At 36.8% G+C, this 17,989-nt stretch overlaps 1 protein-coding gene across 1 annotated transcript in view; it reads right to left on the bottom strand.

Annotated features, from left to right (window-relative positions):
- Positions 1-1,594: 1,594 nt before the first annotated feature.
- LOC107564715 (histone deacetylase complex subunit SAP130) overlaps positions 1,595-17,989 on the bottom strand; it is a 20,810-nt gene continuing 4,415 nt past the window's right edge. Inside the window, exons 5-21 of the mRNA XM_016249860.1 lie at positions 13,375-13,498; positions 13,171-13,292; positions 12,962-13,086; positions 11,804-11,948; positions 11,634-11,724; positions 11,402-11,506; positions 9,971-10,112; positions 9,714-9,832; positions 9,319-9,591; positions 9,012-9,186; positions 7,806-7,910; positions 7,343-7,704; positions 6,920-7,141; positions 3,892-4,017; positions 3,693-3,796; positions 3,494-3,607; positions 1,595-2,773 (exon numbers count right to left, since the gene is read on the bottom strand). Coding sequence (XP_016105346.1) covers positions 2,615-2,773; positions 3,494-3,607; positions 3,693-3,796; positions 3,892-4,017; positions 6,920-7,141; positions 7,343-7,704; positions 7,806-7,910; positions 9,012-9,186; positions 9,319-9,591; positions 9,714-9,832; positions 9,971-10,112; positions 11,402-11,506; positions 11,634-11,724; positions 11,804-11,948; positions 12,962-13,086; positions 13,171-13,292; positions 13,375-13,498 — 2,613 coding nt within the window. The 3' untranslated portion in view covers positions 1,595-2,614. The remainder of the gene's footprint in view (positions 2,774-3,493; positions 3,608-3,692; positions 3,797-3,891; positions 4,018-6,919; positions 7,142-7,342; positions 7,705-7,805; positions 7,911-9,011; positions 9,187-9,318; positions 9,592-9,713; positions 9,833-9,970; positions 10,113-11,401; positions 11,507-11,633; positions 11,725-11,803; positions 11,949-12,961; positions 13,087-13,170; positions 13,293-13,374; positions 13,499-17,989) is intronic.

Raw genomic sequence — 17,989 nt, 5'->3', positions numbered from 1 at the left:
AAAAAAAAAGATGTTTAACTTTTTATTTGTTTGTTTTTGTTCTGTTTATATTTCATTTTTATTATTCTTTATGTATTTATTGTTTTGTATTCTGGGTGTGTGTATTTTATTGCTATGACTGTATCCCCTGTGAATGTTATATCTTCAAAAAGAAAAAAGAAAAAAAAAGAACTAATCAATTCTCTTTCCGGCTCAGACTGCATTGGTTAAAGCGTATGGGGCTGTCACGTGATGAACGAATGACTCGGAAAAACCCGAAGACTCGAACCAGGTGAACTACTTGACTAATTCCAGCACAGAACCTATATGATGTTGCGCATGCGCGACTGAACGAATCACTCCCCGAGACGACTCGTTTTTCCCCGAGTCACATTAAAGATTCGTTCAAAACTAACGAATCGTTCAAGAACGACCCAACACTAATGTTTGACAGACAGCCTAGATTCCTCACAGATGGACACTGCTGTGATTTAGGTTAAAAACATATAAATGCTCAGTATATATCAAACGATCAATAACAGACAAAAAACAGTGATCACATATTAAAAACAGTTACTCACAGTTGTGTGGTACAAAATTACTGTTGGATCCAATATTTGGCACAGGATTGTCTTTTAGTTTCAATCATTCTGAAAATCCCGCGTTGAATTGTGCCTTGTTTGTAAATGAATCCGCGGTTAAATTAAGTGAAGAAAGGACCAAGTTCTTACTGAGGCGGTCTGGAACTTCATTAAAAATAAAGTTCATCCACTCTTTCCTAATATTGGGATCAGAAAAGAGGTAGAGCACAGACTGTTTTTCCACAACTTGGCATTGAACAGCATCTTGTGTTCGGAGTCATGTTTATCGTTTGATTTCTGCATAATCCCGCGTTCGACCCTCCCGTTATGCGCGCATCGGTGGGCGGGGCCAAACAGGCAGCGATGTAGAAGCAGGCGTTGATCTTCCTCTGCGGAGGCGGAGTTTAGCCACACTATTACATCATAAAGTGGTACATTCCACAAGCTGTCATTTTGGCAGACTGGATTGAATATTTAGCTGTTTTTACTAACCAGGTCCAGAAAGGTCCTCAAGTCGGGATTCGTATTTGTGACGCCGGTAGCACAACAGCGCTGTATGTTGGCATGCTGCCGACAAGGTTATCAGCGCCAACAATTAATATATTGTCAAGTATGCCGATTCAATGTGAAAATAACTTACATTTATCAGTTGAAAACAGTTAGCCTCCTTAATAATTTTGCGGAAACTGATATATTTGACCACATCATATTTTTTTACTGTTCTTTTGATCAATTTAATGTCTTTGTTGAATAAAACTATTATTATTATTTTAAAAAAATGGTAGTGTAAATACAGTGGCAAGCTTTTATCAGAAGGAATACACCAAAATCAACATTTGTATTAAATTAGACTTTGTAAAAAAACAAACATCCACAGATTCATGTACAAAGTGTCTTTACTTCAGCAGCGGAGTGCAACATGAAATGTCATTCAAAATGAAACGGAGTGATCAGACAATATACAAGGCTTTATCTTTGCCACAAATTACACTGCTTCAAGCAACTTAACTGGAAAAATAAACATAATATTGTTCATTTATGAAGAAACGAAAATGGAAGAGGGCTTTTTTTTTTTTTTTTTACATACTTGGGTTTAACTTAGATACACAACTGTGTGCATACGCACAATCAAATCTCTTCTCTAAATTGTGACTGACATGTCATATCTGAACATGATTTTCACACCTTTAATTGAATGAAATCCCCCCCCAAATAAAGAGCCAATCCAGAAAGCCGTAGCTGGAGCAGTGCTTGCAAGACTGATGACACATAAAACATTCCTCACAAATCAACAGGCAGAGACGTGAGAAGGTAAAATGACACAGACATTTAGACTCCATTAAACCTTCACCAAACCCATCCTATGAGGCACACGGAAAGGCACAATATTACTGCTATTCCATTTCACCAAAGCACCTTTAACGTTTCCCACAATACACGTGTGGTAAAATACTTCAGTCTTTGTTCACCTAGGACAGAGAGGATGGTGTTGTTATGGCTTCTCAAAATCTTATTGTTTCGAACGCTACAATACAAAATGGAAACCTTTCAGTACGTAGAACAGCCATTGTGTAATACAGCCACAGTACAGACTGTCAATAGCAGGTCACCATTCAAGGCACCCAAATGAAAAAGTGGTGAATATAATCTATAGACTTGAAAATGTACAGCATTGCTTTTACGGATATCTGTGGCTCATCCATGGATGATTACGTATAACTTGGAATAAAATGGAATTTTAAACATCCAACAACTACTCTCAAGTAACCTCTTTGTGACTGAATTGAGACGTCTTGATTGAAATGAAACATTCAGACATTCATATTTCAGTGAAGATACAATTAAGGATGCATGTTGTGGTAAATTTAACATTGCTGTTCCCTACAGATTCTGGGAAAGGAAGGGTGTGCCAGATGAAGACATCTTGCCGACAGATCAGGACTGTCTTCTGGTAGAGATAGGGTGAGGCAGGGCAGTGTGCCTGCATGCTAGGGGTCGGGTGCAGGAGGGTCTGTGGTCGTGCTGAACTCTGTCCCATATCTGGTCAGTTTGTCTCATGCTCTGTCCTTACGCTTCAGCTTATTGAGCTTCTTTGTGCTGCTGTTCTTGTTGAGCAGCTTCATCACACGCTCCTTGTGATCCAGCACCTTCAACATGGAGTCACGGGCTTCTGTGATCTGGTCCATCACCAGCTTGCAGCGCTGCATGTTGCCCTATTCAGTGAAACAGTATTATGATTAAGATTTATTAATTATTCGGCAAGGGCACATAAAGCTCATAAAGCTAATCAAAAGTGACAGTAAACCATTTATAATGTGACAAAAGATTTCAATTTCAAATAAATGCAAAGGATGCTGAATAAAACTGATCAGTTTTCACAAAAATATTAACCGTTTTCAACTGTTTAACTGCATTGATAATAATAAGAAATGTTTCTTGAACAGCAAATTATTTCTGAAGGATCATGGGACACTGAAGACTGGAGTAATGATTGCATAGGAATAAATTACATACTAAAACATTAAAATAGAAAAGTTTTTTTTAAATTGTAATAATATTAATTCACAATATTCCTGTTTCTACTGTATTTTTGATCAAATAAATGCAGCTTTGGTGAGCATAAGAGACATCTTTCAAAAACATTTATTGACCCCAAACTTTTTTATCATAGTAAAGATGCACGGATAATAAAATTAAATATAGGCATCACAACATTATAATGTATAGTATGAAAAAATGTATACTTATTCTGAGATTCTACATTTAACAGGGTTATTACACTAAATCATTATTATTAAAGAATTTAATTAAATCATTTATTGGGGTGTTAAAAATTAATTTAAGTGAGCACTGCAATGACACAAAGGTAATCAAATGTAAACATTGATTGTAACCAATGAATAAAAATAAACGCATGATAATAAAGCTCAAACCTGAATGAGCTCATTTATACGGTGAAGATCATCATTGGCTCCAGCCTTCTTCTTCGGGACGAGGCCTTCCTGGAGAGTCGTCAGTCGACTGTAAACATCACGTTCCAGATTTGTCTGCAGACAGGTGACAAAACACACTCATTCTGACATAAGCTTGACATCACCACTGTCTTGTAATGAATTAAAGAGAAAGTCTCACCAGCTGCATGAGCTGAGCTGCACAGAGGTGAATTTTCCAGCCCTGGGCTCTGCACACTACTCCTTTCTGATTGGCCACATCCTGCAGGGTGCCTTTCTTGTCCTCTGATTGGACAACACAAGCTGGTATTAATGAATGATGATAGACTATATAATTGTATTAATGCAAATAAGATACTGTGTGATGAGCCTAGACAGACCCTTGACACGGATGTCACTGTATCTCGGAAAATGGTGGTATGCCGCCTTCCAGGGGTTGCGGTAGTGGCGCAGTAGAGTGATCGGAGGCCGAACTCTGGTAGGAACATACCGAACTCCCTCTTCATCTGCAAACAGATTAAGAAACAGACACACTTAATATAGGCATTAGAGGCTACAATGTCTTAGTAATGTAACTGGGATTCTTAAAAGTAAAAACTTCAAAATCAAATCATATTACATAACTTGTGATAAGTCAAAATTGTAGATAGTCCCACAATTGGTGCCATCAGTGCAACTGTAGTTGCTAGTCATTTCCAGGACAGCTTACAAAGATGTTTCTGATCTTTATCTCTATGTTGTTTTATCTTAATCCAGCAATGTTATTACGTTTGGCCTCTGTTCTGTTATGTTACGACACTGTCACTGTTGCCGTTTCACAATGTACCATTTAGAACAAAGGTTGAATGACTTTCACAGGCAGAAGGTGGTCAGGAGTCTTAAGATATTCCAAGTTTTTTTTCAGACATAGGAGAGACAACAATCAAAGACTTGTTAGTAAGTATTATTATAGTGTTTGTTGTACTAGTTTTTAAATTAAATTTTAATGTGATTAAGTAAAAAAAATAATAATAATAATAAAAAATAAAATACATATATATATATATATATATATATATAGCGCATCTAACAAATAAAATAATTATAATAAAAATAAAAATAAAATTTTCCCACATTGTGGCTCTATTTTTTTTATGGCAAATAAAAAAATGTAACCATTAAAACAGAGTCTAGACAGAGTCCCTATGAAATTTTTATTTTTATCCAAATTCTGTTAATTTTCTAGACTCTGTTTTAATGGTTATATATATATATAGCATCTAACAAATAAAATAATTACAATAAAAATAAAAATAAAATTTTCCCACATTGTGGCTCTATTTTTTTTATGGCAAATAAAAAAATGTAACCATTAAAACAGAGTCTAGACAGAGACAGAGTCCCTATGAAATTTTTATTTTTATCCAAATTCTGTTAAAAATTTTCTAGACTCTGTTTTAATGGTTACATTTAAAATATTAATAGAATGAAACTTGCATAATTTAACAGCAATTTATTAAAAGTTTAACAAAAATTTTATTTTTAAAGCCCTATGAAATGTTTTATTTTTACCAAATTCTGTGTTTTCCACTAATATTCTGTATTCTATTTTAATGGTTTCATTACATTTTAATAATCAAAAGCATCTATAAATAAGTAATTGATTTTATTTAAAAAATTGTTTTATCTATTTCTGGCCCCCCCCAGAAATACGGTGTTGTGTATTTACATTTTTCTGGTAAATACATTCTGGTAAATATTATCTTCTGGAAAAATTCCTTAAAAATAATGTTTTAATAATAATAACAATAATAATAATTTATTAGCAGTAATAGTACTATGATCACATTAAGGAATATGTTTCGGTCACCGTTTCTTCAAGTTAAAACTTTTATTTTACTGGGTTGCTGTGAAGACCCTTAAAGGGATAGTTCACCCAAAAATGAAAATTCTGTCATTAATTACTCACCCTCATGTCGTTCCAAACCAGTACGACCTCCGTTCATCTTCAGAACACATATTAAAGAGACAGTTTAATATGCCGAACGAACAACAGTTAGCGGAAGCTAGAGATTAAGGTTTATAAAGTTGTAAATATGGATATTTTTCTTACACAAATGCATCGCGTCGCTTCAGAAGGCATTTATAAACCCCCCGGAGCTGTGTGGATTTCTTTTATAATGGATTGGTTAAATTTTTTGGACTTCAAATTTTGGGCTACCATCCACTCCCATGATAAAGCTTGGAAGAGCCAGGATGTTTTTAATATAACTCTGATTGTATTCCTCTGAAAGAAGAATGTCATGTACACCTAGGATGGCTTGAAGGTGAGTAAATCATGGGGTAATTTTATTTATTTTTTTTCTTTTGCACACACAAAAAGTATTCTCGTAGCTTCGTAAAATTACGGTTGAACCCCTGATGTCACATGGATTATTTTACCGATCTCCTTGCTATGTTTCTGGACCTTGATCGTGTAAGGACCCTTGCTGTCTATGGGAGGGTCAGAGAGCTGTCAGAATTCATCAAAAATATCTTAATTTGTGTTCCGAAGATGAACGGAGGTCTTACGGGTTTGGAACGACATGAGGGTGCGTAATTAATGACAGAATTTTCATTTTTGGCTGAACTAACCCTTTAAGTTTCTGTTTGTATATGATATGATGATAGCTATACCAAAACAAATGGTAAAATGTTCATAAAGTGACTCTCAGAGCAGTTCTAGAGATTAAGTTCATGTGTTCGTGTAATCATATATTGAGGCGGCAGAGGCTGAAAACAATGCGAGTGTCACGCGTGCTTCAGTATGTGCCATTCATTCACACAGAGACACAGAATAGGCAGGATTTTATATTTAAATAGTATTTTTGCGGCTTAATATTCACAGACACTAGTTCATATAGCATTTTGATTTAAGTGTACTGACCTACTTTTGATTTGTAGATCCAAAATTTGGCAAATTCCGTGACATTTCACATTATACAGTAAATTCAATTTTATTACTGGATTCCGCGATTCTGTCCACATTTTCCGCATCGCAGAAATCACAGAGCCCTACAAATAACCTTTCCCCAACTAGCAGTTCTGCAATGCAAATACCTCATTCTTATTACTGTAATGTGAACATTTTTGTAATTATTAAATATTTTGTTATTTAAATTACAAAATTACACTTATAAAGTAACATTTGAAATATCATAGAAGTATTTTTACTGAATTTAATTTGTGCTGATCCTAATAAAATTAAATACAACAATTCTAATAGTTTTAAAATCCTATTCTAATAAAAAGCAAACAAACAAAAAATAAAAATGAAAACACCATTGTCCTACAAAGTGAAAACTCTCAGATTATAAAGCCACACGTTCAAGGATCTTTCTGAATCTTCTAAAAATCTTGAAGAAACAGCTTCATAGTAATGAAGCTTACCAATGTATTCTTTAGGAGGGGACTTGCGCTTCTCTGCACGTTGGCTGAGGGGTTCGGGTGGGAACTTCTCCTCATCTGTGCTGTTGGTCTCCATCATCTCGCTCTCCTCAGTGGAGATGACGTGCTGTTGCTTGCGGGGCTTCTTTCTGGGTGAGGCTCCAGGTGTGATGTCTGCAGCAGGGACTGCCAACATCTGTGCACCACTGTTTGGCCCTGATGCCACTGAGGGAAAACAACCGCTTTATTAGTTACACCATGAACTGACTAACACTTCTGCCTCCTGGTATGTTCTTTTCATTGTTTTAAATATGTAAAATATTGGTTGAATGAATTAATCTCAATGTCAAATACAAGGGGATTCATTTTCAGGCTGATATATAGGTTGACTATTAGTGTAAAATCTTGTTTGCATGAAGACCCCACCTGGTTTTGTACTATCCATAGGCTCTGCCTCCTGCTTAATATTCATCTCTGGGAGGGTGGAGCTGATGGCACATGCTGAATTAGTGCTGGCAGCTGGCTGAGTGGGCGGGGCCACTACATTGGCCATGGAGGGGATTGGCGGGGTGACTGCCATGGCAGCAGGTATGGCTAAAAGAGCAGGAGTGGGTTGAGAGGGGGGTGCTGCTGACGTCAGGAGGGAGGGGAGAGGTTGAGAAGCCAGCTGGGAGGGAGGAGGTCCCACGTGTTGAGGTTGCTGTTCAGTTCCCTGGCTAGGAATAGTCTCTATTGCTGCGGCTACTGATGGAGCGAGACTCATGTGGATGTCAGGTTTAGGCTTCACTCTGCCAAAGAGTTTGGAGATTTAGTGTTTACAAAGCTGAGCCACGATTAAAGACAAAGAAATACTACAAAAATCAATAAGATCAATGTGAATACTTCATACCCTGCAGGACGAGGTGAACCTGATGCACTTCTGATGTGTCCATCGATTCTGGGGCTTGTGGAGTCACTGAGCTGACTTGGGATCAGGTTCTTCCTAACAGCAGCACTTTAATAAATCAACAGAGACAGAATAATGACAATTTTGAGAACATCAATATATATATATTTTTTCAAAAATAATTTTAAACTACTAAATTAAAAACTAGAATGTAATAGAAACTATTTATGGTAGATTTTCATCAGTGCTGTAATTGTTAACAAACTAAACCGAAAACTATAAAAAAATGTTTTTCAATATTTCAAATACAACCGAAATAAAATAAAACAATCATTAGGCAACTAACTAATTTAAATGTTTGTTGAAGTACTAAAATTACTAAAACTACAATAAAAATAATGCAAACTAATAAAAAAATAATAAATATGACAAGCACAATTACCAAAACTTAAAAGTTCAAATGAAAATTAACAAAATAAAAAAGCTAATTCAAAACATTAATAAATACTATGATAAATAAACAACACGATTCTCTTGAAAAGAAAAAAAGTGTTGGTCATATATATTTAAAATTGTTGGTCATATTTATACAAACCATTCTAAACTACATAAATTCAGAAGGAAAAAATTAAATTATATTTCAAGTAAAGAAAACACCTAAAACCTAACACATTTTAGTATCAATATTTTGCAATGTGACACTGTTTTGATGATAATTAACTAGTTAACAATTAGCAACAGACTTTAAAAATGGATTCATTTAAAATTCAGAAAATATCCGTTTTAATTGTTATGTAGTAATGGAAGAATCATGGTGGTAGTTATTAATGTATTTTTAAATAATTTTTTCTGGAGAAGATGATTTTCATTACAGTAATTAAAATGTTTTCTTGAATTAAAAGATATTATACTTAATAGGAAAATAGAAAGTAGTACTCCTAAAAATAGTTTTGATATTCTTAATTTTAAAAATATAATTTAGTTTTTTGTTTGTCATTTTGTGGTGAAACAGGAATCCGTATTCCCTTTTGTTTTCTACTGTGCAAATTTAATCTACGCACACATGAAATATTAGTCAATATATAAATTGGTGCAGGACTGTTTTGTATTTTTTTGTGCTGGTAAAATATGACATGGATATATCATAGTGAAATTTCCACTTGAACAATACTATGGAGAACATGTCAATAGTGGGTTTTTCGTGCTCACCCCTCATTGGCAGGTTTCTTGCGCAAAATACTGGGTCGAGGAGACGTCACAAGTAAGGGGGTTCCAGCGTTGGCACTCTGATTGTGCGTCTGGGCCACAGTGGTGGCAGGCTGACTGTTGTTGAATGCATTGCTAATAGAGTTAGCCACTAGTGTGGAACCATCAGCCAGAACCACTGAAAAAACAACAACACAGAAACACTCATCTTTACTTTTTTTGTAACTTCAATGCTAGAGTGCTTGGTATGAACACATGTGGAGAACTGAAGGTGGATCTTAAGATTCAGAGCTGATCTGAGGCGCCTCACCTGAAGCTTTAGACTCTGTTGGGGGCTGTTGTTGGTTGACTGGTGTATGCTGAATGCTCGGGGTGGTGATCTGGGCAGACGTATGAAGGCCCTGGGCTGGGATGGCCGTGGGTTGGATGCCCTGCACTGCCATGGCAGCCGGTTGGATGTTCTGAGTGTTGATCTGAGTAATGCGGTCCACCGTCATCAGCTGCATGGAGTTCAGATGAACTGCAGACGCGACTCCTACACTGGCTTGAGTGGGCATGGCTGCACTGGGCGCCTGAGCAGTTACTGTGTCCACATGACAAACAGCTGTTAATAATCTAAAGCCAACATTTATTAGAACCCACCAATGTCAATCAAGTTTGCAGTGGAAGGAATCATTTATCTATTTTGATGTAGCACCATGGTACCTGGATAAGGGCGTATGGACGAGACAGAGCTGGTGATGGGGGTGTATGTGTGGGTCAGCGGGTACGGTGCTGATGGGTAGGTGGGCAGGAAGTACTGAAACTGCACTGGAACAGATTGTCTGTGGAGAGCCATAAAACATCCCAGACATATGGTTATCCTATACCTGATGTGAAAATAGCCAGTTTGCAGCCAAAAACACATTTTAAATGTAAAGTAGTTGGCAAAATTTAACATATTGAATAGACAGGATTTAAACCTGTTGTCAGTGCGGTTCTCCATGGTGATGGGGTTGGGAGAAGAGCGGTGACCAGAAATAGGGATGAGGTTGCCCCTTTCTCCAGTGTACTCGGACTGGATACGTGGTGACATGTGTGTGATGGGCTGCGGGACCACTTTAGCTAAAACAGACGGGGCAAAATCGACAGTTAATTCCATCAGTTAAAGCTTTTACTATTTTACAAGCAAAATCTTCCTGGAAAATCTGCTTGTAAAAACAACTGCTCTGTTGCGACTATGTAAATTTGCATTCCCAGTTTAGTTAGACTGTTAAATGAATACATGCACAAAGTTTCCTGCTTTCAACTAAAGTCATTTTAGAGCAAGTCTGTTCAGTCTGCCATTACAGTCGTTATGCCTCCAGGCAGCTATTTCCTGCCATGCAAGTACAGCTCCTATCTGTTTGAATGCAGAAAGAACGAAATCTATGTAAATAACATATTTCCAACCAAGAAAAAAATTACAACAGTGATCAGACAACTACGGGAACTGTGCAGTGTTTTCCCAGCACAAGTGTCTTAAGGACTGTTCCACAGTTGTATTGCAATAATCATTTATGTTTCATTAAACAAACATGAAAAACATTGTTTAAACTCTTTCCAATTACAAAATTGCTAAAAAAATACAGTAATCCGAAAAAGGGTATTTTTGATATATATTTTATAGTTTATATTTAAGTGTAATGTCCAGTTTTCAGTCCAAGAAACCATTATAAATGTTGAAAACAGTTGTGCGTCGTAAAATTTTTGTGGAAACCATAATACAGGATTTTTCAGGACTTTAGGATGAACAGAAAGTTCAAAAGAACAGTGTCTATTTGAAATAGGTTTTTTATAACAATGTATATTCCCTACTGAATAAAAGTAAAAATATTTAATTCTGACGGCAAACTTTAGCACGGTGATTTATGTAATCAGGAGTAAACGAACAGCCAATTGGCTGTGCGATATTGCGATTTGTGTATGATTGGACTGTCTCTGCCTTCCACAGTCTCTGATTTTACCTTTAGGAAAGACTGTATTATTGATCACATTTCACCATTAAGACTTCATAGTTTAAATCAATAAATAATAATCTGACTAAAAAGTACAAAATCTCATATCTCTGTTTTTACTGTATTTCTATTTTTACTGTACATTTCTGCCATAGTCACCACTAATAACCTACTCCTAAATATAATGTAGAAACTTAACATTTTCTGTAAAGCTGCTTTGCAATGATTTGTATTGTGAAAAGCGATATACAAATAAAGTTGAATTGAATTTTTGATTTGAAGATTTAAAGATTTGAATCTCTAGCATTACTTGATATATTTACAATATTAGACAATACCTACAATACAATACCTATATACGTCTATGCTACTAGAAATAAAAACAATTCCAGAGCAGATGACCTAAAGGTAACTTACCCACAGGGATGGTGGATGTGGTCACTGCTGTGGCATGAGAGGAGTGGGAGGCCACCGTCATAGTGACAATACTGCTACTGGATATTTGAGTGTGTGGGGTGAAGCCTTTAAAAATATGTTAAAATGACACACCAGGTCTTTAGTACTGTAATACATATGTAAATATAATAGTCTATGCAATTTGCATGGATGTCTCTGAATCACTGGTGTGTAGAGTAGATTTATCACCCACCTGTGGTAGTGGGTGCTGGTGCAGTATTGGTGGCCTGAATTGGAGCCACTGTTGCAGCAGCAACAGGTGTCACAGTGCTGAAAATGGGCTTCTACGACAGAGCAAAAGAGAGGTATAACTTCCTGCTTTTTTTATACATTTCCAAAAGGATGAGGCAGAATGATTTCAACCTGTGCAACAGAGTGAGAAAGGGCTTTCTGAGCAGCAATGGCAGGGTGGGAGGGCAGGGTGATCCGTGTGGGCGTATCCCGTGAGGGTGGGGGGCGCTGGATACTCAAGGTGGCTTGGGGTGGGTGGATCGTCATTGCCGAGCGACTGGAATCCAGAAAAACAAAACCAGACAGTTTGATATTTTCGACAATTCAACTACTACAAATATAGAGATGCACAGAAATTTTTTTTTTTACTGAAACACCGAAACTAAATGTTTATTTAATAACACTTACATAAAACTGAATTGTAAATATATACATTGCACATAAGGCAGTTTCTGTATCAACTTTTTAACGATATAATGATTTTTCAACTCCAATTAATTTTTTGACTAATATAAACATCTAAACAGAGGTTGTGATAAACCATTCTATTCATTACATAAAGTATGTTTGAATAAACGTCATAAAACCAAGTTAAGTAACAATATAATTTATATGTAATAATGTGCATAAAATGTTCCTCACTAAGGTCATTAATTTCAGCTGATAAATAAACAATAGACAATAAATGGCTTATGTAAACGTATGTTTACGTAACAAGTTTACAAGCTAATTTATTGATGTCTTTTCACGGTTGAAACACTGATTAAACGATTACATGATGATACAGTAAGTTGTTCTATAACCTTCAACAAATCTTATGTTTATTCATATTTATTTCTTGCTAGAACTACTACAGAGAAAGAGATGTTTAGTTCATGTGTGCTCTGCGCTGCCGCCTGATCTGAAGCAGATACAGTCTGTCTTGCCACATTAAACAGCATAAATCAAATTTACTGTTTAAATTTCATAATAAAATTTGAAACACCAGACTTGAGATTATATGATGAAAACCTTATTCCGATTATAGGTGAGCTACAAATGTTTAGTGAAGTTTTTTTTCATGTTCCACCTGAAAATAGTAGACTAAAGGTTCATCAAAATGAAAACTGATTAAAACTGAGAAATCGATACTGGCAACCCAGCACTAGTTTCCACACAAGTGACATGTTTACCTGTTGTAACTTATCCACGAAACAGATACTGACACAGTCAAAACGCACAATCGAAGAAGTGCTAATTAACCGTTATAATTTCAGCCCTCCCAAAAGGTTTCATTACGGTGCGTCTTACCCATGTACCATGTCTCCAGAGTGGGCAGCCACTGTAGTGATAACCGGAGACTGAGGTCTGGTTGCAGTCACTTGAGCCACTACTGTAGGCAGCACTGCCGTAGAGGTAGTGACTATAGGCCTAGACTGTAATACAAACAGACATGTATGAAATGCATCAGGATGAATCTGTGTTCAATAGAACTAACAACACGTGTTAGATGTATGAACCTGAATCGGTTGGTGGATAATGTGCTGGACTGTAGGCTGCCCCGTGGCGGAGCTCGGACAGGCTGCTGGTCTCAGCACTGTGGTTCCTTTGGAACTTGACATCACAGCCGCAGCAGCCGCTCCTGTGACAACAGAACAAAATCAGCCAGTGTGCCAACATTACAGTTGGTTGAAATAGAAACCTGGGTGAAATCTGTAACTTGCCTCTGGGTAAATGGGAGGTGAACGGATGCTGAGGAGCAGCAGTGGAGCCGATCTGCAGCGCAGGGGCTCCACTGCGGATGATCTGCACGTTGGTCATTAGATGATGCAGGTTACCAGTGTGACCCTTATTGTGCCAAAAACAACAGCAATTAAAACCAAACCAAACATCACAGCAAGACCTACTGATGAGGAAATATGACCCCATACCTGTGGGGCAAGAAGCTCATGGGGTGAATCCTTTCACATTATTGTTTTTGAATATATAAAATGTATATATTATTTATAACTATTTTTTTTTTTTTAAAGTGGGCATTATTGTAAAATACTAGATTAAACATTGTGTAAATGTAGTCATTTTTATTTAGTTGAATAATTATGAAGGAATAATAATGACAGGACTCAGTAACTCCAATTATAATAATTCAAATTTAAAGGGGTGGTTCACTGTTTTTTTTCTAGGCTTGATTTGTTAGCTAGCCCAGTGTGTTGTGATTGGCTAAACTGTCTCTAGTGCGTGTCTAAACGTCCCGCCCCTCACCTCAGCGGCATGTGCTCTGGTTGTATTGTAAACAACGGCGTTGTTAATATCGCTTACCAGTTTTGGCCCGGTTGAGACGCAGAGGATATTATTGAAGAGGATCATGCAGAACCTGTGCAAGCACGGCTTTTAATGGTAGGCCTATGTTTTTTGTTTGTTGTTCTCATACTTTTAGATGCGCTGTTATATGTAAATGCTACTGCTTATGTTAGCTTTTAATATACTGTTTTATCCTGATTAAAGCTTTAATACAGTACGGCAACTGCACGCACGTCCATGTTTAACGCTTCTCATAGCTATGTAAAAATAAGTGTATAATTGTAACAGTTCATTGTTGGAGCTGAGCTGATTGAGAGAGTGAAAGAGAGGGAGAGATGCAGATCGTGTGCAGAGCAGGGAGACGCGAGTAACAGTATTAAGAACCGCTGCTCTAGCACACTGATTTTGAAACTTGTGAATCCATTAGAATCGTTAGAAGACAGAATCACGATTCATATATCAATAGATTTTTACGTGCACCTCTAGTTTTCTCTTCCTCTTCTCTAAAGCAGCACAGCATGGCCTTTGCGGCCTTCTCTCGAGGGCGGGGTTTATCTGGGTTTGTTACATCACGAACCCGGGAAGTAACTCGTTGTATTCCCAACCAGCCGTTTTTGAAGGCATTAAACTGCCAGAATTTAAAAAGATGATATCTCCATTTGCATTGAACTTTCAGCTTTGTAACTTTGCAGATATTGTTTATGCTCAAACAGCAACATTACACACTAATTAACGTTAAAAAAGTGAAATTGCAATAAACCACCCCTTTAAAAAATTAAAACACCAGCAACAACATGCCACTCTGGGCCTTCTCCCACAGTGCATCTTACCCAAAGGCTCCAATTTGGACTTTTCCATAATAAAAAAATAAATTACAAAATAAAATAGCAAATAAAATTTTACGATATAAATCAAAATGAATTAGTGTCCAACATAATATCCAACATAAAGTAAATTTATATATAATAAATGAAATATCTTTAATAAATATTATATATAAATAAATCCAACATAAAGTGTATATGTATATGTATATATGACCCTGGACCACAAAACCAGTCTTAAGTCGCTGGGGAATATTTGTAGCAATAGTCAATAACACATTGTATGGGTCAAAATTATCGATTTTTCCTTTTATGCCAAAAATCATTAGGATATTAAGTAAAGGTCATGTTCTATGAAGATATTTTGTGAATTTCCTACCGTAAATATATCAAAACTTAATTTTTGATTAGTAACTAAACTTCATTTGGACAACTTTAAAGGTAATTTTCTATCTGGGTTTGTTACATCACGAACCCGGGAAGTAACTCGTTGTATTCCCAACCAGCCGTTTTTGAAGGCATTAAACTGCCAGAATTTAAAAAGATGATATCTCCATTTGCATTGAACTTTCAGCTTTGTAACTTTGCAGATATTGTTTATGCTCAAACAGCAACATTACACACTAATTAACGTTAAAAAAGTGAAATTGCAATAAACCACCCCTTTAAAAAATTAAAACACCAGCAACAACATGCCACTCTGGGCCTTCTCCCACAGTGCATCTTACCCAAAGGCTCCAATTTGGACTTTTCCATAATAAAAAAATAAATTACAAAATAAAATAGCAAATAAAATTTTACGATATAAATCAAAATGAATTAGTGTCCAACATAATATCCAACATAAAGTAAATTTATATATAATAAATGAAATATCTTTAATAAATATTATATATAAATAAATCCAACATAAAGTGTATATGTATATGTATATATGACCCTGGACCACAAAACCAGTCTTAAGTCGCTGGGGAATATTTGTAGCAATAGTCAATAACACATTGTATGGGTCAAAATTATCGATTTTTCCTTTTATGCCAAAAATCATTAGGATATTAAGTAAAGGTCATGTTCTATGAAGATATTTTGTGAATTTCCTACCGTAAATATATCAAAACTTAATTTTTGATTAGTAACTAAACTTCATTTGGACAACTTTAAAGGTAATTTTCTCAATAAATTGACCCTTATGACTGGTTTTGTGGTCCAGGGTCACATGGCTACGTTCACACTGTCAGTTTTTGGGATTGACAACCACATTTTCTTTAAAGGTGTGAGTCTCGAAATGTCCCGTTCACACAGCAGCTTACAGTTGTGTTTAGAATACTGTCTGTATGAACGTGCAACGGGAGTCAAGCCCGTATTCCTTACTAGTAACCATAGCGACAGTGACCAAAGTAAAATCAAAGATGGCGACGTCCATAAAACTGAAAGTCTTATCACTTTCTGACACGACAAGAGTCCAATGGAAATATATCAAGTTCTTTCGTCAAATCTTCATTAACCGACAGCAGCTTTTATATTTGGGTGGAGAGCAGAGCATTTGAATCGCGCGCAGAACACAAAACTGACGGGAGCGACTCCGGTGGAAAACTGACGAGATCTAAGGCCCCGTCCACACGGAGATGCGTTTAGCTGTATACGCATACATTTTGTATCGTATAGGCGTTTTGGCCACAAGGATCCGGCGTTTTGGGAGAGTGAAACTGATATTTTTTTAAACCAGGACCCAGAGTGGATAAATCTGAAAACGCCGCCCTTGCGTTTTCGTGTGGACAGCGAAGCCCTATATTTTCTGAAAGGATGACGTCATCAGCCCACGTCTCGGTCCTAGTCAGACACCGCTACGTCACGTAACGGCAACAAAAACATGAACAAACACTGAACGATTGTGTTTTTATTAACTAACATTAACACAGACTAATAAATTTATTGTTCCATGTTCGTTTGTATACCGCACGCAAGGTTTATGCGCATTGTCCAAGTCTTCTTCTCCGTTTTTAGTGTATCTCTGTGGCAGAATTACAGCGCCACATACTGGTCTGGCATGTATACTACATCGTTTTGTGACGGTTTTGTGATTTCGTGTGGACGCAGATATTTCTTGAGACGTGGGGGGGGGGGAAAGATCAGATTGGGAAAGCTCTGGCTTCGTGTGGACATAGCCTAAAACGTGATCTAAAGATGACACGCAGCTCATTTCTCCGTCACTGTAAGTTACCGAAAACACTAGGGGTGGGAATCACCAGAGGCCTCACGATACGATATTATCACGATACAATATTATCGCGATTTTAAATATATTGTGATATTCTGCGATATATTGCAATTTATTACCTTTTTCCAACTTCAAATTATGTCCCCAAAGGAAAACTTTGACAACATCTGTTTTAACTGAGAAACTTTACTTTCTCAGTTTGTTTATCTCACCTCAGTTTTATTGTTGCAGTGGAATGCGTAGCAAGGCTCTCTTCAGTTTTATATTTATGTTTTTGAACCATTGGTTTTGTTTCCAAAGCTTCAGTACATAACAGCACTTACGTCTGCCTTACGAATGTACTGCAAATGCTCTAAAGTACTCTGAAGGCGAATAGAAATGTGATATACAGCTCTCTGCTTGCAGCTCATCAGGAAAGTGAGTGAAACACACACAAACACACACATTTATCAAATGATACGTCATTAATAGCGGTTCACTTCCGTGATTTGGTACGATTGCGTTCACATCAGCAGCGAACCGTACCGGAGTTCACTTGAACCGTACCCCAGACCACCCTTTTTAAGCGGACTCGGGTACAGTTTGCGGGTGCGCACCCAAGTTCAGAAGACAGCGTTCACATCATCCAAACGAACCGAACTGTGACGTCAATCGAACCTGGGTGCGCACCAAAAGTGCTAGTGTGAAAGCACCCTAACATTAACTAATGGAACCTTATTGAAAAGTGTTACCTTAATATTAAATATCAATATATTCTTTTTATTCACTTCTATGTAACAGAATCAGATATAAGTTGTTGTTGTTGTTTTTGACTAATTATCCAAATAATGTATAGTCCTACAAACAGGGGCGTAATTTCCACTGGGGACAGGGGGGACATGTCCCCCCAACTTTTTTCAAAATCACGTTTGTACGAGACGCGACCATGCAAGCATCTGCGATTTTCTCCCGAGAGAAAAAAAATCGCCTGCGTGCTCGTACGACAGCAAAAATCGC

The sequence above is a fragment of the Sinocyclocheilus grahami genome, unplaced genomic scaffold (assembly GCF_001515645.1).
Source record: "Sinocyclocheilus grahami isolate Dianchi unplaced genomic scaffold, SAMN03320097.WGS_v1.1 scaffold957.1, whole genome shotgun sequence".
NCBI lineage: Eukaryota > Metazoa > Chordata > Actinopteri > Cypriniformes > Cyprinidae > Sinocyclocheilus > Sinocyclocheilus grahami.
Note: the sequence above shows the minus strand (reverse complement) of the source record. Positions and strands in the feature narration are given on the sequence as shown.